Source organism: Coturnix japonica, chromosome 11 (assembly GCF_054131305.1).
Source record: "Coturnix japonica strain WE chromosome 11, WE-NBRP24, whole genome shotgun sequence".
Lineage (NCBI taxonomy): Eukaryota > Metazoa > Chordata > Aves > Galliformes > Phasianidae > Coturnix > Coturnix japonica.
Window position 1 is genome coordinate 6839040 of NC_140673.1, and position 18547 is coordinate 6857586.

Below are 18547 nucleotides of genomic sequence, written 5' to 3' on the forward strand. Positions count from 1 at the left end.
TTCTATGACTTCAGTGATCCTGATCCTAAATTCAGTGGTGTTCATTGTCTGCCAACCAAGCTTCAGAGTGTCGCTGTGATTTGTGCTTTGGTGATAACCAATTTCTTCCCCAAATAGGCTTGTTTCATGTCTGTATTTTTTTTTACTACCTAATGATAATAAGGGCTGAAGAATGAAGCTGAAAAATATTAGGCTGCAAGTCACAGCTGTATGGGAGATGTAGATGATGGAATGTAGATGAAAAGGCCGTGATATCTTAACATGGAACCCAGAGAAGCCTTGGGATCTCTGTTGTAAATATTGCACTGTTTAATAGGATTAAATTCCCAGCTAATCTTACTGCCTGTGAGTCCGTACAGGAATATTCAGAATGGAAAAATACTGTCAGTAGCAACATACAAGGGTCTCATCAGGTGTGGGTGAGCTCTCATGTCACTGGAAAGCATCTCGTCTCATGTACGCAACCATAGGTTTGGTAGCTTTGATAGGAATGTCCCCTGTAGATATGTCAGGCCCAAAGGCACTTAGGATTTTAAAAGCTGTTCTGTTAGCAGGGTTTGCCCAAGGCTCTCAGCTGTCCCAGTTGATTTTAAGTAATAATTAGAGTTAGTAAGGAAACTTGTGATCTTCTGTTTTTGTTTGGTCATCCCATCCTCCAGGGTGCCGAGGTTGAAATACAAGAGACCTTAAACATGACCAAGTATACTTTGGTAGCTCTTCATAGCTTACTTTGCTGAATGTTAACTGCTCTTCTTCCATTTTTGGTTTTTGAAGAAGTCTCTGTTAGAGAAACCGTCTGAATTGATGTCTCAGTCGTCATCTTTCCTGTCCCTCAGTGGCTTTTCTCTTAATCAGGTACGTGGTGACGAAAGTTGGAAGCCTTTATGCTGTTCAAACTTGTCTTTAAGTTACTTTGTGTGGGCGCATCCTTTGGTACAAATAATGGCAAGCACAAAGGAGACCCATGTGCCTAATTTTAGTCTGTATGAGCAAGTTTCTTTGCCTTCTGCTGTTTTTGAAAATCAATTATCTTCTGAAATTCATCCTAGCTACAGTTGAGCAGATGTTCTGTTGGGTCTCCTCGAGTTCCTGGGATGCTTTCAGTGGAATCACTGAGAGAAAGGGTTCATCTCCAAGCTATGTGACACGGTGTTTCTTTATTCTGGACTCTTGGATTGCTTCTTCTCTTCCAAGGAACTGAGCAGGGTCTTCTGCATGGAAGCATAAAAAAATGATGAAGGAATTGTAATCCAATAGAAGAAACTGATTCTGATTCAGAATGTGTTGGACTTTATTAAATCAAATGTGCAAAAAAGATTCTGAGGAATGAGAAAGATGTTGGAAAAGTGTTTTGATCTGTAATTGTTTCATTTGTGCACTCTGTTTCACTAATAATCTTGGACTCAAGCTCTTGCTTTTTTATTTCTTTGCTTTGCAGGAAAGATATCCAAATAACAGTATGTTTAATGAGGTATATGGGAAAAATATGAATACCAGCACAAAAACAGAGGTCACCCCTTCAGTTGCCCATCAGGAGACTTCACTATATTCTCTCTTTGAAGGGACCCCGTGGTCTCCATCCCTTCCAGCCAGCTCAGGTAATCCTGGCATGAATGTCTCTTATGTCTTTTAAGTGGATTGGAGTTAATTCTGAACCTACTGCAAGTTAATTGTAGCTAAAAATTAAAATCTTCTACAAGGTTTGAAGATTTCTGTTTATCTTTATATATCCTCTGAAATATGATGGGATTCTGTCTTTATTATACTGTGAGAACACAGGTTTTAGTTGAAGTAGTTGAGCGGGATGAAAGCTGCAAGGAGTGTTAAATCTTGAAATCTCTTCAACTTGGGTTCCTCACAAGTAGGAGTGGGACTTATAACTGCTGTAGATGAAATGGAAGGAGCTGCAAAGGGCTTTTATTTTAGAAGGGTTTATGGCAGGACGTGGTTTTAGCTTTTAAGCTTTCACTTCTCCTCCTTATTTGTGACCACATAATTTCCTGCCCCCCTGCTCTGCTGTGTTCTGTTTAGGCATCATCCATCACTCTCCTGCCTGCCCACACTCCCATGTCAGTCTCCTCCTTTGCTTGGTATTCGGTTCTGGTCTGAATTACCCTCAGATTCCCAGAAACATAAAACAAGTTGTGAACTTGAAACTCCTTGAGATCTAGACTTATTTTGTATTGGCTTATGAAGCTTAATGATGGGATCTGTATTGTTTTGGTTGGAGAAAAGGTGTTCAAGAAACTTGAGGGAAGCTTAATCTGTTAGCCAGCCCTCTGGAGGTTTATCTGCTAAGTGCATGTATGTATTAAACAGTCATTCTGGTTTTTTTATATGCACAAACATTTCCACTTAAATTTAGGAGTTTGCATTACACTTGTTTAAAGGAAGGGATGAAAACAGACATTAGTATTGGGAGAAAAAAACTTGGTGATGGCAGAATTGGCAGCAGCACTAAGGAAGTCAGAATGAGGAAGTTCCTCTTCCTTCACCTTTTTTCTCTTCCCTCTAACGTTAGATCACTCGACACCAGCCAGCCAGTCTCCTCACTCCTCCAACCCCAGCAGCTTGCCAAGCTCCCCTCCAACCCATAACCACAACTCTGTTCCCTTCTCCAACTTTGGACCTATTGGGACTCCGGACAACAGAGACAGAAGAATTGCAGATCGCTGGAAAACAGATAAGCCAGGCAAGTGCTGCATTCAAAGCCTGGGAGAAACCAGCTGTTGGTATTTATTTTGCAGTGTTTTTCGCCAGATTTGTTTAAATTTAACTCTTTTTCCCCATTTTTAGCAATGGGAGGGTTTGGTCTGGACTACCTCCCAGCCACGTCGTCATCCTCAGAGAGCAGCTGGCACCAGTCTAGTGCTCCCAGTGGCACCTGGGCAGCCCAGGGCCCCGCCATGGAGGACTCCTCAGCTGTGCTCATGGAGAGCCTAAAGGTACGTTGAACTGAAGCTGTGCTCAGGGCTGGGTACTTGCCTTTGGAATGGTTGTGGTTATGGGATTCAGGCAGCGTGTACTGCATCCAAGTGCAGTGTCTGAGACCTTGAAGGTTTCTTCCTGCAGATTCATCAGCAGTGTGGGAGGTGTCATGGTTTTCCAGTTCCTGCCGTTCTAGAGTATTTTATGGAACAAGAACAGACTGACAGAACAGGCAGAAATAACATTTGCTTTGACTAGTCTGAAATTAGTAATTGTTAATGGGGGGTGGATTTTTCCGTTCCACGAGGGTTCTGAAGGGAGGGGTAATCTTCAAGGGCCTCTCTTCAGAAGGCCTTCTTTTGAAGTCTGGGTTACTTTCATGACAGGACAGGTATAAGTTACAAAGGGAAGAGAGAATACAGAGCAGTTTCTACTTTCTCACCTGAAAGGGAAGGTCTGCCTCAGACCAGGAGGTGTTAGTGTTGACTGTTTGTTTTTAGTCCATCTGGTCCAGTTCCATGATGCACCCTGGACCCTCAGCCCTGGAGCAGCTGTTAATGCAGCAGAAGCAGAAGCAGCAACGTGGACAAGGCGCCATGAACCCACCGCATTGAGAACAAGGTGGCAACCCTTGCAAACCAAGGCTCCATAAACCATGGCATGTTGGGTTTGCAGGACTGGCCCACACAGTCCTGTGCAGGTGGCAGCCCTCTCTTCTGTTCCTTGCTGTCAGGAGGGCGTAAGTGCTCCACCGACCCACTGAGTGTGCACAAAATGTCTGCAGTGCAAGAAAACAACATCAGGAACTCTCCCAATCCCTGGGCCCTCTGGAGGGAGAGAGGAACTGCTGTTTGTCTCACTCAGTAACCCGATATCACCGCCTCTCACCTTCTCCATCATGCATGTCCCCAGCCACATGGGAAGCAAAAGCTGAGAACGAAGGGCAGATGGGAGAAGCTAATGAGAACTTCTCAATCTTTTTTCCTCTCTTTGGGGATATAAAATAGGAATCCATTAATGATTGCTTTGCTGACTGAGAATGTAGTTGAAATTACTCCTAAACATCTTTATTACTATCTCAGTAGTAAGATCACACTGAATTCTTCCGTACACAGATGTGCTTTGTAGTCAGTGTGTAGCAGTGAAAGCCCCAGCTGCTGCTCCGGTCAGAGGTGGTTGGTGACAAGGTGGGGCTCTATCTCCTGGGCTAGCGAAGGAGTTTCATGAAGGAGAGTCTGGCACTTGACACCACTTCACCTTTCACTCAAAGGCTTTGGCCAGCCCGTGGGTGGGTTAGAGGCTCCAGCATGAAATGCCCTCCTCTCAGTAGGTGTTTGAGCTATAGCGGGTGACACGGGGCATTGCAGCACTCTGCTGGACAAGCAGGTCAACTGCTATGGGGTTTTAAATTAATGTTTGATTCCTGTACATTTTACTGTAGCAAAGTGGCTAGTCCCGCAAAGGGCAGGGCTACTCTGTGCATTCACAGCCTGACTCATTTTAATAGGTAGGTAGAAAGCTTTCAGTGTTTTCCATTTTGTTTTTCTTTCTCTCCCCATCCTTCCATCTTTGCTGGATGCTTGTAGTTTTATTGCCAATGTGCAACATCTTGCAGGAAGTAAATCAGGAGTCCAGCAGGACTGGGTAAGGATGATACTCAGCCTGGACAGCGTGGAGTGTTCCAACCCCACAGGCACATACACCAGCTCTGCAGTAAACCATCCCCCCACCCTCCCAGCAGCAGCAGCCCTCAACTTTCAGTTCTAGAAGGAGATCTGAGGTGCCACAGACACGCGTGTGTAACCCACACACGGAAGAAGCATAGTGCTGTTCGCATATGAAAAAGGTGCAGAAGGGAAAAGAAAATGTTTTATTTGCTATTTATTAGGGTGGGGGGGAAGGAAGACTGGAAATGTCATTAAAGGAAAGGACGGCGTTTTTGTTAGGTTTCCCAGGGAAGCTACGGAAACAATCTCAATGTCCGTTTGCTGTGTTTAGCAGTAGGGGTTTATGTGATGATTCGGGATCTCTGGGCTGTAAGTCAGCTGCAAAGCAAAGCACATGCAGGAGCCTAAATGACACTGGAGTCTGGGCAGCCCCAAAGAACATAAAAAGGGAAAACTGAGGCGCAGTACCCTTCTAAGGGTGTGAGCAGCTCCCCTACGTTCTCCACCTTAGCAACACCACCGTTCTTTGTTGCATTTCGAAGATGTATTTCCTTTTTAAAAGTCCAAAAAGTGAAGTTTCCACCCAATGCTAATATTGACTCAGCCCCCCCCTCCCCTACCCCCCTTTCCCCACCCCTATCCCAGCCCCCTCAGTTTGTGTATTGAGCTGTGCACCCCGGCAGCTGCGACATTCCAGTGTTTGAACTGCCGCTGACTCTTGCACCCTCAGCGAGCTGACCCAGGTTCACCACCTCACTCCTGGCAGTGCCAGGTCCCAGCGCACCGCTCCACTTGTGCATGAGAACCCGGTGTCAGGAACACGGCCGGCTCTGGGCTGGGACCCCCATCCTGCCCTCCGGTGCCTGGGGGAGCGAGGGAAGGGACCCCAACAGAAACTGGTTTGTGTCGTAAGCTTTTTTTGTGTTATTTGTCTGTCTGTGCAAGAACTGCAGCTGCTGAAATCAGCTTTGCCTTTAATTAAACCATGTTCTCTTCATCCAGGTCTGTGTGGTTACGTTTATTTCCCCCCATGTAACTGAGCTGCGGGCTTTGAAAAACACATTATTACATTATTTTTCTGGAGAAAATTGAAAGAAGGTTTAAAGTTTTATTTTATTTTCCAATTTGAAAGAAAATGAAATAAATTGCAAAGATGTTTTATTTTCCTGCTTTTGCACTTTTAGGTCTGTTTTCAGATGCAGTAATTAACATGGGAACTTCCTATTTGCAGCACTTGAATTCTTAATTTCTTTCAGTCTCCTTAAACTCTTCTGAAATCACATTTCTGGGTCTTTAGTGTTACCATCTCGAACAAAAGCAGAAGGGAAGATGCCGATCTTTCCATTGCATTGCCCTTCCAACCAGTCTTCGTTCACTGCAAGATAAAATTGATGCCATTTTTGTCACCCTAGGGATGTGCAGGAGCACCATTACCCTCTTGTGCTGCAGGCAGGCCTCAGATCAGAACGTTAAGATCATCTGCAGGAAAATAGCAATGTAACATTACAAAACCATGACAATAGCCTCCCATCTCCCACAGTGGCAGGAGCACCGTTACCTTTGGATAAAACAAGTATCACATCTCCTGCCTGAAACTCCAGGTCTTCGGGTTGGGTGGCCTCATAACTGTACTGTGCTACCACTTGGCTTGGTCCTGTCTCTGCTGTTGCCTTCTGTGGCTCCTCTGGTTTGCTGTCAGGTAAAAATCCCTCTCCCTAGGGCAGGAAAGAAGCTGGTGAAGTCACCATGCGGCTTCTGCTTTGTTCCAGATCATGGCAGATAAGCTCTGCTTAGGCTTCATCCTCTGCCATTGAGCCCCTTGCCGGCACCAGTAGAAGAGCTGGTGGCTGGTGCTGCCACCCACCTCTGTGCAGTCACACCACACTGTCAGGCACTGATCCTTGCTGTGGCTCCAAGCTGCCTCCAGGTTCTGCATGCTCAGAGTCACCAGCTCTTTGCTGACTGCAGACTTGTACCTGGGCACCAGAGGACACAGGTAAGGGGAGAGCCACGAAAACTTGACTCCTGCAGCAGACAGTTCTCACCTCAGCATTGTGTGCTCAGGTTGCAACTCCAGCTTGTCACAAATGAGGCCCAGGAGCTCCTTGTAGGACAGGTCTGGTTTGACTTGCATGGCAACCGTGTATTTGTAATGCACCTTGACAATATAGGGCTTGGGGACAGCCGGTTCGGTTTCCTGCAGGTGGTGAATTGGGGCATCAGGCTTCTCTCCCAAGCTGTATGTGATGTGGATCTGGGCTCTACCTTTTCACTGCAGCACAAGGTCTTACCTTATTGGCTTCTCTCTGCTGCGCTGATGTAACAGGAATGAAGTCTGAGGAGGAAGGAAAAGATGGGTCAACAAGCGGAGCACAGTGTAAGCTTTACTGCTGTGGGCATAAATGTGATTCCAGATCCTCTCAGCCCTTCTCTTCAACACCTGCTGTTATCTGTAGCACCACCCAGCCCTGGAGCCGGCTGTGGTTGCCCAAACAGATCAGTATCAGCTACAGTGAGGTTCTTCTGTGGGGTTCCTCAGTAACCACAAAGAGGCCAGGGCTCTGCCTTGCCTGCTGTTGTTTCAGGTGGTCACTGTGCTCACAATGTAGGGCCTGTTCAGTGTTTGTAGGGATTGGAGCTTTAGGTGCGATGCTGTTCCTCTGTGGGCTTTGATGTTACTGATGCATTTGCAAGCACAAAATGCACAAACAACAATGTATCTTGCCCTTTGTCATATAGTTGCTTCTGGCCCCAGCCCTACCCCAGGTGCTGAGAAGCACCAGCAGCACATCTTCCCAGCGCAGTCGTAGCTCCCAGCTGCCCTGCTGTATGGAGAAGCCTGTAATGCATGTTGTGCTCTGGGACTTATGCAAGCTGGGTCACTTGCCCTGTTGTTTTCCCCAGGCCCTTTTTCCCATTAGCTGCTGCCCTAATTAAGAGCAAAAAGGGGACCTCGAGCTTTGTTGTTGTTCCATCCTCGGTGCTGCAGCTGCAGCATTGCCTCCTGATTTAAACCCACGCTATAAAAGAGGCAGAGATGGCCCCCAGCCCTGGTTCTCCATATCACAGTACACAAGAGACTGTCCCTGCAGTTCCCCCATCCCTCCCCTCCATACACTGACCTGGTGCTGGCCGCCGGGGCCTTGGAGCGGTGCTGCTGGGTGGCTCAGGGATGTCGGGCTCGGGAGGGGCCTCCTCCTGTGCCAGTGTGAAAAGGACAGTGCAGGCAGTCAGCATCCCTAGGGGAGCAGGCACAGCCCCGGGGTGCTGCTGCCTTGGGGGTCCCGTCCTGCTAATTGAGGCAGGAGTCCTGGGGCTGAGCTCTGCCTGCTGTCCATTGATTTGGGGTGGAACAGGGCAGTAGCCATGAGATAGCCATGAGCCAGGAGTCCCACAGCATTGTAAGAGAGATTTGCAGGCATGGATCCTGCTGGGTGATCTATGTGGTTTCCTGGGGCCACCAGCTCCTCCTGGGCTCCTTACCTGGACGTGCAGCTTGTTCTGGAGCTCCATGGGCTCAAGGAAGTTGCAGGGGACGATCCCTTTCTGCAGGGAAGAGACAAAGGGAACAGATGGTGTTAGTCGACCGTCCAGGAGATTGAAGGAATGATTTCTGTATGGCACCCCAAGATGGGCAGCATGGGTGAACCAGCTCACTTCATTGCCTTGAGCACATGTGGTCAGGCAAACAAAGCAGCACATCTGGCCCTTGCCTGGTAGGAGCAACAGGAGCAGGACACCAGGAGGTTGCCTCTACCAGCTCATAGCCCCTCAAATAGGGGATGCAAGGAAACTGGGTTCAGAAACTCCTTCCAGGCCTCTGTAAATCTCCCTTTTGTGCCAGGCAGACCCCCTACCTTCCCATTGAACATCACCGTAGCCCAGTTGTCCTTCTCTTTCTTCAGGACAAAGACGATGTTTCCTGGCAGGACCTGCAGCTCCTCAGCAGTTTCAGGGATGAACTCATACAGGACACGGTGTGGCTGCCCTTCAAGAGCCCTGGGAATGGAAGCCAGCATCATGTCAGGAGCAGGGGGTGATGCTACTGTTCTACCTCATAGGGGGGCCTAAACTCTGCTCCTTTGTTTCTCTCCTCCTTTCCCCCCACTGGTTCTGAACACTCAGCTGGATGGTGCAGGACACGGCTGCACCAGGCTGCACATGTTTGCAATGCTGCCATTGTTTCATCCAACCTACCTGAGGATTTCTGGTGTCTTGGGCCTGGGTGGAGGCCCAGAGGCCTGTGAAGAAGACAGAAAGAAATCTGTCATAATCTGGAGGATTTGGGTTGCTTTGCAGAAATGTCCTGCAGTTCTTTCCCATGCCTGTGTGGGTCCCTCCTCACGCTGGTATCAGGTCATCAGTTTCCTTCTCCACTCAGCCCTTATGAATCTCATGGGGAGGATTTGTCACCGCCCTGAGCTCCCTACCAAAACCACCACCCCACAATGGGGACATGGGGTGCATTCTGAAGGCCTGGCTTCCCCATAACCTCTGCTCAGACATGAGTGGGCTTGGGCTGTGACCTCTGGTGAAGGAAGCAGCTGGGATGTGGGAGCAGCTTCTTCCTTACCCTGGCCGTGGTAGGAAGCTTGGCCTGGTGACACTGCTCTGTGTCACCACTGTCACCCCTTCCCTGTGTATGCTTGAAGCTCTTTGCACCATGTGGACTGCAGGGGGTTGGTTCCTTACCTGTGGCTGGAGGGGAGCAAATCCTGAAAAACTATCCTTGTCCACCACGGATGCCACCACCTACAGCCAAAGGAAGACATGCTGTGACCTGGTGCTTTTCTTACACCTCTGATCTCTCACATCCACTGTCCTCCTTTGCTGCCATCCAAGTCAACCTCGTTGGGTGTGGGTGCTCTGGGTTTGTCTCCAGCCTGCAGACACAGCTTGCATTAACGCTCCTTTCTTACCATGGCTTTTCCCAGGTAGTCTTTCTTCTCCAGCTGAGCAACTTGCTTTTCATTCGGTCGAAACAGCTTCCCTGTGGGAATTGCCACTGGCTCATAGAGCTGCTGCTTCTGTAGCAGGGAGAAATCATTAAGGTTGGAAAAGACTTTGAAGATCAACTAGTCACAGCCCTCCATAGGCAGGCACTGTGCTGAGACCTGCTGCTCCTCACCAGGATGGCTTCCATCGCCCTGTCAATCTTGTTGTGCTGGGGCTCACTCTTTGAGCTCATTGCCAGCGTCAGGTGCTCCTCAGCTTTCTTCCAGTCCTCCATGGTGGCATACACCAGCGCAATGTTGTAAAGGATCTGCAGAGGGATGGGAGCAAGGAAATGGTCTTTTAGAGGCACCAGACCCTTGCTGTGGGTGTTTTTTGCTACCCTAATGACATCCTTGCATCACACCAGCTCTCCATCCCCACCCTGGTGTGCCTGATTTATTTTGTAAGGCGTGAGTCATAGAATCCTTCATGTTGGAAAAGAGCTCTTAGATCACCAAATCCATCCCTGCCGTGCTCACTAACCACGACCCTCAATGCCACATCTCCACAGTTCTTGGACACCTCCAGGGATGGTGACTGCAGCACCTCCCTGGGCAGCTGTGCCACTGCATCACCACTCTTTGGAACGAGAAATGTTCCTCATATCCAACCTGAATCTCCCCTGGTGCAATTTGAGGCCATTCCCTCTCATCCTATCACTGTTACCAGGAGCAGAGGCCGACCCCACCTCACCACAGCCTCCTTTCAGGCTCCTCCACACTGCCCCATCCCATTCCCTCAGCTGCTCCCCATCACACTGTGCTCCACACCCCACACAATTCCTTCTCTGGACATGATGAGCCCATTGAAACACCATTGGGTTCATTTCCCCTGGATTCTGTTGAGCCAGTGACCAAGACTGAAACACTATTTGGTTTCTCTCACCTCACAAGCAAAGAGCCTGTAGCGCAGCCCCAGGATCTTGTAGTCGATGAGCTGGTTGCCTCTCAGCTGGGCCAGAGCCTGCTTGAAATCCTTCATGGCCATTTCATGGCTGGGGAGGAGAGGACGAGGTAAGGCCTTGTGATGGTGTTGTGATACCCCGCATAAGCACTTCACCTCAGGGCTGAATCCCTGGTACCCCACACTGCCCAAGGCCAACAGCTGAACGAGGGGTAAAACTGAGGTGCTGAAGCTTTGCACTCACTTGTGTCTCTTGTAGAAGACAGTTCCCCGCTGGAAATAGGCCACGGCCAAGTGCTTGTCACAGCTGATGCTCTGTGTGAATGCCTGTAGGGAGCAGGGCAAGAGGGGTGAGAAGGGAGAAGTGGGTGACAGCACTGCAGCACTGCGAGCTGTGCCTTACCTCCTGTGCGTCGGCCAGCTGACCCAGGACCAGGTGGATGCAGCCAATGTTGAAGCAGATTTTGGCCGGTGGGTTCTGGACAGCAGTGAAGGCCTTCAGGGCTGCCCCCCACTCCTTGCCATCTGCTGCACACACTCCCTCTTGCCACAGCCGGATGGTCTCCACCAGCGACATTGTGGTGTGCCCAGCTGTGCCCAGCTGTGTTGGGTGCTCTCCTGCCCAGCCTTCCCTGCAGTGTGTGCCTTCCTCGTCCAGCTCCTCCCTGCTGCACGTCTGCCTGGTGTCACAGACCCACCAGGAAGTGGCCTCGGTGGCGTCAGAGCGGCACGGCCCTGAGATGGGGAAGTGGAGCTGCCCTGCCTCTACAGGCTTCCACTTGGGGCTGTACCTGCATTGCATCACGTCCTCCTTGGGTTGTGCTTCGGGGGGCTTCGTGTGGGGGTTGTCTGAGGAGAGAGATCAGCAGCTCCTCGTGTCACACATCTGCACCTCCACAAAGGGGAGTGCATCCATGGTGTGATGCTGCTCTGGGGGTGAGCAGGGCCATGTGATGTGCACAGTGCTCATTAGCTCACCGCCTCTTCCCGTTTCACTCAGCAGCAGCCAGCAGAACAGAGGCCTTCCCTCGCGTTCAGCTAACTGCAGAATTAAAGTCAGCTTCAAGATATCTCAGACTCCAGGTTAAATATTCAGTGACGATTTATTTGTCTGGTTTTTATTACAAAAAAACAAAGAAACCAACAAACAAAAAAAGCAGATATCAAAAAACAGCAAAGATTTCACAAGTCATCCAACCGTTTCACACAAACGGAACTGTTGTAAAATGGTCTCAGTCCTGGCCCTGACCTTCCGTGGTGAGCTGTGGGCTGGGATGCCCAATGCTTCCTTAATTCCTTTTTAATATACTCCTCTTTATATTGGAGCTTCTATTTGCCCACTTGCTAATGCAAGTACAGCAGGGATGTCAACTGTCTGCTAAGCCTTAAGACTACATCCCTTTACTTCTCCTGTGTAGGATCTTTAGCTCCAGTGTAAATGGACCTTTACATTCTAGCATACGGATGTACAGCTCCATCCTCGCTGTGATCTGCCTGCTGTGCACCTGGTCTATGACTGATCACAGCACATCCGGAACAGGCCACAAGGTGTGAGGTTAAGGACAATAGCTGGCTTCATGGAATGATGATCGGTCAGAAGGAAGCTGCTCTTTTCTGTCCTACTCAGTGCTGTAGGCTCAGAGGTTGACCAAAGGAAACATGGTCCAGTTATCAACGTTAACAGCTGCCCCACTTCTCAAATCACACTGTTTGGCTGGCAAAAAGGATTAAGACATTGCCCTACGTCCCTCAGCACTTGCGTGGAAAGTCAGGCCCAAATCTGCCATGATTATACACAAATACGAATCACCCTAAATATGTTGTAAATGTAGCTATGCGTGTCACTGAAATGCTCGAGTACCAAAGAGTCCTGTTAGAAATAAAATTGCACCTTCATAGTTTTTCCAGAGTTGAACAAAAAGAGATCACGATATGCGTTACTTGTCAGGTATGAAAGAAGCAGCGAGAAGGCAAGCTGAGAGACAGGCGCTGCCCACAGGGCAGCAATGGCATCTGGTTGGGTTTTGCACCAGCATTTCCCACACCACGGAGAGCAAACAGCCCTTGGTTGCTGAGTTAAACCGTTTTCCTGGCGGTCAAAACACGGACGATAGACCCAACTCCACCAGCAGCCAGCGCCTGAGGAGAGAAACATGTTGAACTATGTTGGATTATTTTGTTTGCCCCAGTCTGACTAAAAAAAATTGTATAAATAAATCGAACTATAAATGCAGAATCATTACTCGAGGAATCAGAAGAATGAGGAAGAACAAGAGAATTCTGAGCGTGCAGGACCGTGAAGTCCTCACTGCAGGAAATTCAGCACTTGGCTGCTGGCACTCTGTGGCTATAGGCAACTCCAAGCTTTCAGAAGGGACAGGTGAGGAAGGAGGGGAGGTGTTCGCTCTCTATCGTGAGAGGAATAGAGTGCCCAGCAAGAATGGCCACAATCAAGTTGAAAGCTTATGTGTGGTGCAGTCAACATGCCAAGGGACGGGATGTTGTTCAGAGAGACCTAGACAGGCTGAGCAATGAACAAGGAGAACCTTGTGGAGCTCAACAAATCCACATGCAAGGTCTTGCACCTGAGTCACGACAACCCCCACTATTAGTGCAAGTTGATGGATAAAGGATAGAGCACAGCCATGATGGAAATGACTTGGGGGTTGTAGGGAAACTGTTAGGTCATGGCATGAATTGGTGATTGAGCTCCAGGCGAAGGGCTGTGGCTGGGCCAGGGAACACAAGCAAACTGTTTGCACCTGTACTTGCCATGTGACCAGAAGGGGTGAACCCACGGTGAATCCACCCTGGCTCATATAAGGGCCAGCCATGGAAGGATGAGCATCTCTTAGGCCTGCTTTGCTTCCTGAGGAGTGCTGTGTGCTCAGAGACTTTTCCACCAGGTGGGTGAGTTTAACTCTTATTTCTTTATATGGCTGTTGTCCTACCTGCAAATTCTTTAGTGATGCTAAAGATGCTTTAGCCTGATATCACTAAGAACCTGTCTGAAACAACCCCTTCTAAATCAAATGATTCCATGATTCTGTGAACCTATTTTGGTTTGATGAGGCTCAGTTGAGTGTACCCAGGACCCAAGAACCTATTCACAAACAACCCAGGGGACGAGCACGTCCTATACACACACCTTCTCATGCCACTGCAGCAGCACAGCACTGCTGTTGTCAGAGGGGCTCTCAAAGCCTTTGTAGATGTACTTCATTAGCAGATCAACACCATTCTTATCCAGGGACTGGACTGCCTTCTCGATATCGTTGGCTTTGAATGAGATGAGGACCTTCAGGACAATGCTTTCTGCACGATCCTGTCAATAGGTAAGAAAGGCAGAAATATTTATTCTGCATCCAAACATTAGTCACCTCCTGAACAAGTAGACCATTATTCCTTTAATAATTCTGAAATACATTTGAATAGAGCAGTTTGCACACAAACCTTGTGATACTCAAATTCTGTCTTTCAATGCTGAATAGTGTAACAGAGTTCAGTGAGTTTGCTCTGCTCCACATTTCTCTGCCTCTCTGCTTGATGCAATTTTTCATCCGTTAAATGAGGTTAGTGCTAAATATTAACTTACATATTGAAAATCAAGTTCTGACAAGCTCCAAGAAATAAGGATTGAGTACTTGGCTGGCCTCATTTGTTATGAGAGCCCTTCCCATACTTTTGCCCTGTTTAACAAGATGCAATTAGATTATATGGAAGTGGCATTGGCCAACCTAAACTGGAAGGAGAAACTGCTGTAAGTCACACGCTTTCAGAACAATCAGCTCCTGTCCCAGGCACAGAGGACACAATCTGGCAGTGTTAATGATATTGTGTGTTAATGACCATTTGCAAGTCAATTTGGATGTCATTTCAGGCCCAGGAATTTGTGTGGCATGATGACAGCTTCAGATTAGCCATGTAATCAGCAGAAAGTGACTGCTCCTGTTTATCCATCACTAACTGAGGGAGGATGAAAGGGAAGAGGTCTCAAGCTTGTCAGAGTTGTGAATAATTCCATTACACAAATACTTCCAGCAGCTTCCTCTTGCATTACGGATGCTTAGTTTCCTTACTTAAAGCTTCACAGTCACTTGACTTCATGAGACTTCTCACATGTAGAGCTCTGAGCAAAGCTTAAGTCACATAAGGATGATTAAATAGGTGAAAAATGAAGAGTCAGCTGCTGTGCCCCTTTGTGCTGTACTGTTAAGAGCCTCAATATAGGTCTAAGAGAAACAAGTCATTCATATGAAGATAAAGCTGGTCACACTTCTAGACAGCAGTATCTGCAACAAACAGCAGCTGGTTCTTTGTAAAAGCCCTCAGGAAAGCCAGGGCTTGGGGAGAATCCTCCACCAGTGGCCTGCTGAGCACAGCCTGGTGTCAGAGCAGCACAACACAGAGCTGTGGGGCTCTGCTCAGCACCTCCTCCTATCTGCCTCTATCTGCCTGTTCCTCTTGCCACTGCAATCATGAATGACTCAAGATTTATTCTGGGGAGATACAGAAGTACAAGCATGCAGGATGTTCCTGTGTTCTGTCAGGGGAGCATGCGTGACTTCTGATGTTCTAACGGCTTAAATTTGATTGGCTGTGATAACCACCAGTTCTTCCTTTTTTGTAGGCTCAGGTCTGACTGTGCTAGCAGTTTTCTCTGTTAGCATTGACTGTGGTTGTGGCTCTGTGGCTGTTTGGTGCTGAGTGAGGCTAAGTGCAGTGGGGGAAGCTGCCCTGAGGAACCTGACCTGCACCAGGGGTGGGTGGTGATGTGCTGGGCTGGCCTAGGTACAGCAAGGGGCAGCCAGCCTGGCCCAGCACCCAGCTAAAGGCTGTGAGCACCTGATGGAGCTGTGGGTGTCTCTGTTCACTGCACAGGAGTTGGACAGGAGGCCTTTATAGGTCCTTTCCAACTCAAACCGTTCAGTGATTCTACAAAGACACACAGACACATCCGAGCTGCGGTTTTTAGAGTAAGACCGGGAGCGGATATCGGGGCTGTATGGATACAGGCACATCCCACCACCCTGCTGCCCCATAGCGCTGACAGGAACAGGAAGGCTCGCATAAGGAAGCGCTGAGCTCACCTTCACGGCTTGGTTCTTCGTGTTGATGGGCGGGTTCTTCAGAGCCGCCTGCAGCGCAGCCATCATGTTCCCTGTGCCGGGGGTTAAGGAGCAGCACCCAGCAGTGATCCCTCAGCACCCAGCCGTGCAGGGGTTACCCATCCACGGCCTGTCGGGGCGGCAGAACCGGCTCGCTCCCTTCTTCCCACCCGCCCGTTCTCCTCATCCCGCCCGCGATCGTTTCCTTCTCCCCCCCACCCCTCCTCTCACCCCGGCGACGGACGGAAGGATATTGCCTGAGGCACGAATCCACCTCGCCTTCATCGGGCCCCGCTTGCCCGTCTCCTCCATCCTCCTCGTCCACGAACTTGTTCTCGTCGTACTCGTCCACGTCCACCCGTCGGAATCGGGCGGATGACACGGTGTGCTTGGCCATGGCTGCCACCTCCGCGCTCTGCCGCCCCGCCCGTCCCCGGGCGCAGGCGCCTATAGTCGGCCACTGTGCGCAGGCGCCAAGTGCTACGTCTATGGCCATGGCCGCCTTGTTACCCTGTACCTCAGAGCTCCTCCTGATAACAGAGTGTCCCTGTACCCAACCACACCCTACACAGCTCCATACCCTTCTCCACACACTATCCATGGCCTCAGTGCCTTCCTTGCCCAAGAATTAAAGACAACACTCGTCCCATTATCCTCACAATCAGTTCTATTTCAAGTTCCACAGTTGTTCCCTGGATTACCATTCAACAGAAGCAATATCAGCATGGGATTTTTTGCTGCTTCAGGTTCTGTCACCTTTGCTGTCGGTTCCTGCTGGATTCAGGATTACGGCTTGCATCGATTAACCCCTTTGGCATTTTTAAGTGCCTTACAACATTTATAGGTCTGAGGTGGAGATGTTCCCTCTGGGAGGGCAGAAATGAGCCTGGGAAAAACACTGAGTGGCTTTGAGACATGGGATGTAGCAAACTGCCTTTTGTTGCTCGTAAAGGCTGCTGGAAGGCAGGGTGAGGAGAAGAAAAGGCCTTTAGATTTTGCTGCACAGCAGGCTCCCTGTGTGTTGCTTCCCTACAGTAGGTCTTCACTCCTCTTAAGTTGTTAATCTGATGTGGATTCTGTCCATCTGATAAGGTTTCTGCTGGACATATTGACTCTGGGATGCTATGCACGAAGTTAGAGAGGAGGTGGCACCGAGTCCCTGTGGGCAGTGGTTGTAGAGTGACCAATGGCCACAAGCTGGCCAGGCTGTGCAGGGCTTGTCGGTTCCACATGGCTGTGGGGAAGCTGTCCTCAATGTGGTAAGGCTGGGAGAAGTAGAGGCAGAGCATGGTTTCTGGGTGCTTCAGCAAGAATCTATAGATTTTACTTACGCAGCACTGGTAAGCCTCGTTACAAGGAGAGTAATTTGAATAGAGGGTGATGCAGCCGATGTTTCCATAGGTGTGTATCACTGCATCCAGATAACCATCAGTCTCAAACAGCATGGATTCCGGGTGGCTGTCCTGCACATCACAACTGGTGGCGTGGCCTTTTTGGACTACGGTGCCAGAGAAGCTCCTCAGTTCATAGAAGAGAAGGTGGTGGGTTTGTGTCTGTGCTGTGGTTCTGTATGGGAATCCAAAGGCCCTAAGAAACTCTGCGTAAGGAACTCTTGCTTCTTCACCTGTCCGTATGTGGTAGGGACACTTAGCACAGATTTGGCTTTGTGTCTGCCAGCGATAAGGCTTTACCACAGTCCCCTGGTTGGTCAGATATTCTTGGAACATTTTCAGTCCTGGGTTCATGTTCTGTTAGAAATCTCCCTGTCTATGTGCTGTAGAGCTGATGGTCCTGAATAATAAAATGAAAGCAGGTTTGCAGTTTAATCCTCTGATTGCTTTTCCACATCAACTGCAAAAGTTGTATTAGGGCAACCTCTTCCAAAATGTACTGAAACTCCTCGCCTGGATTGGAATGTTGATTTATAACACAGAGAACAAACCTCTCTTGCTGCCTGGAAGCCGTTCTGAGTTTACAAACCAGCCTTTTTTTATGCTAAAAACACAAGGTAAATCTATTTATCTGGCTTCTGTCCTCTTACCCCAGCCAGGAGAGGCTGTATGCTGAAAACAGCCCTACTTTACTTTACCAATGTTAGCAGGTGAGGGTTTTTTTTTTTTTTGCCATCTGACAGAACAAATAAATACCAACCAAAGGAAAAAAGAATAAAGGTATAATTACCATCTCAGCAGCTCCAGCTCAGGGCTATGTATAAGATATAGTAAATACCTTATTTCCTCCACTGGCTTTTTAAGATGGTTCAGAGTTTCCACACCAGTGAATATCACAAGCTTTCTCGTCCAAGCTGCTTGATGAAACTCACTCCTTCTTGCTGTGGTTTGGCAGCTCAGTTGCAGAAGGATCTTTCCCTTTGCTCCACTTGTGTTAGGGGCAGCAGGCAGGTTCCTTTGGCTGTGTACAGGTGCCCAGTGCTAGGAGACAGCAATACAAACAGGCTTTTCTCCAGCCACCTGCAGTGGTTGAGCTGTTGTTCTTTGCCTGTAGATTTGTTTCCTGCCTTATTAAGCTCCCTTTGTTTCTTTAGTGCTGCTTTGATACAAGTTTTTCACAGCTGCTAAATGGACCTTGTTCCAATGAATACGTCCCTAAATTCGATTCCAGCTCACTTATTTCTGTGTGCTCCTGCCAGATGAGCAGAGATCTCCTGTTTTACTTCTACTTTCACTTAAGGCAGCAGCGTTGTCCCTGCATTTACACCCCTCGGCTGAGGCTGTGAAGCAAAGGCAGAGGGGGGTTGGACTCGAAGATCTCTAAAGGTCCCTTCCAACCCCTACAATTCAGTGATGCACCTGGTGCGTTACAGTCTTAAGTCTGTTTTTCCTCGCTGCTATGTGAGGCAGCAGAACGGGCAGTGAGCACAGATATGAACACTAAGGATTACACAACACACCGCCGTTCCCCGCCCCGCCACGGCCGCGCAGGCGC

At 48.9% G+C, this 18547-nt stretch overlaps 4 protein-coding genes across 14 annotated transcripts in view; 1 reads left to right on the plus strand and 3 right to left on the minus strand.

Moving 5' to 3' along the window:
- Positions 1-5592, plus strand: part of SMG7 (SMG7 nonsense mediated mRNA decay factor) — a 40746-nt gene extending 35154 nt beyond the window's left edge. For all 5 annotated transcript variants that reach the window (XM_015869582.3, XM_015869584.3, XM_015869583.3 and 2 more), the window contains 5 exons: positions 775-855; positions 1439-1598; positions 2522-2692; positions 2797-2945; positions 3429-5592. In XM_015869582.3, the coding sequence (XP_015725068.1) occupies positions 775-855; positions 1439-1598; positions 2522-2692; positions 2797-2945; positions 3429-3542 (675 nt within the window). In that variant the 3' untranslated portion in view covers positions 3543-5592. The remainder of the gene's footprint in view (positions 1-774; positions 856-1438; positions 1599-2521; positions 2693-2796; positions 2946-3428) is intronic.
- A 97-nt stretch (positions 5593-5689) lies between these two features.
- NCF2 (neutrophil cytosolic factor 2) lies at positions 5690-11606 on the minus strand. Of its 6 annotated transcripts, XM_015869590.2 has the most exons (17): positions 11472-11606; positions 11285-11342; positions 10897-11173; positions 10738-10820; positions 10476-10584; positions 9724-9858; positions 9515-9622; positions 9288-9347; positions 8793-8836; positions 8453-8594; positions 8079-8141; positions 7718-7793; positions 6887-6930; positions 6641-6792; positions 6460-6571; positions 6154-6310; positions 5690-5970 (listed from the first exon to the last, which is right to left on the minus strand). In XM_015869590.2, exons 2-17 carry the CDS (start codon positions 11293-11295, stop codon positions 5873-5875), a joined length of 1671 nt encoding a protein of 556 aa, XP_015725076.2. In that variant the 5' UTR covers positions 11296-11342; positions 11472-11606; the 3' UTR covers positions 5690-5872. The 6 variants fall into 6 exon arrangements, with proteins under 6 accessions (XP_015725076.2, XP_015725073.2, XP_085367084.1 ...); XM_015869587.2 differs by having other exon boundaries at positions 10897-11342; XM_085510958.1 differs by lacking the exon at positions 11472-11606 and having other exon boundaries at positions 10897-11427.
- On the minus strand, positions 11578-16018 carry ARPC5 (actin related protein 2/3 complex subunit 5). Its single transcript, XM_085510973.1, has 4 exons — positions 15855-16018; positions 15584-15655; positions 13642-13818; positions 11578-12632 (listed from the first exon to the last, which is right to left on the minus strand). The coding sequence occupies exons 1-4, from the start codon at positions 15996-15998 to the stop codon at positions 12570-12572; spliced, it is 456 nt and encodes a 151-aa protein (XP_085367099.1). The 5' UTR covers positions 15999-16018; the 3' UTR covers positions 11578-12569.
- Positions 16019-16250: 232 nt separating this feature from the next.
- APOBEC4 (apolipoprotein B mRNA editing enzyme catalytic polypeptide like 4) lies at positions 16251-18503 on the minus strand. 2 transcript variants are annotated; one of them, XM_015869591.3, is made up of 2 exons: positions 17831-18503; positions 16251-17392 (listed from the first exon to the last, which is right to left on the minus strand). In XM_015869591.3, the coding sequence occupies exon 2, from the start codon at positions 17344-17346 to the stop codon at positions 16354-16356; it is 993 nt and encodes a 330-aa protein (XP_015725077.2). In that variant the 5' UTR covers positions 17347-17392; positions 17831-18503; the 3' UTR covers positions 16251-16353. The 2 variants fall into 2 exon arrangements, with proteins under 2 accessions (XP_015725077.2, XP_015725078.2); XM_015869592.3 differs by having other exon boundaries at positions 17783-18496.
- Between the last annotated feature and the right edge of the window lie 44 nt (positions 18504-18547).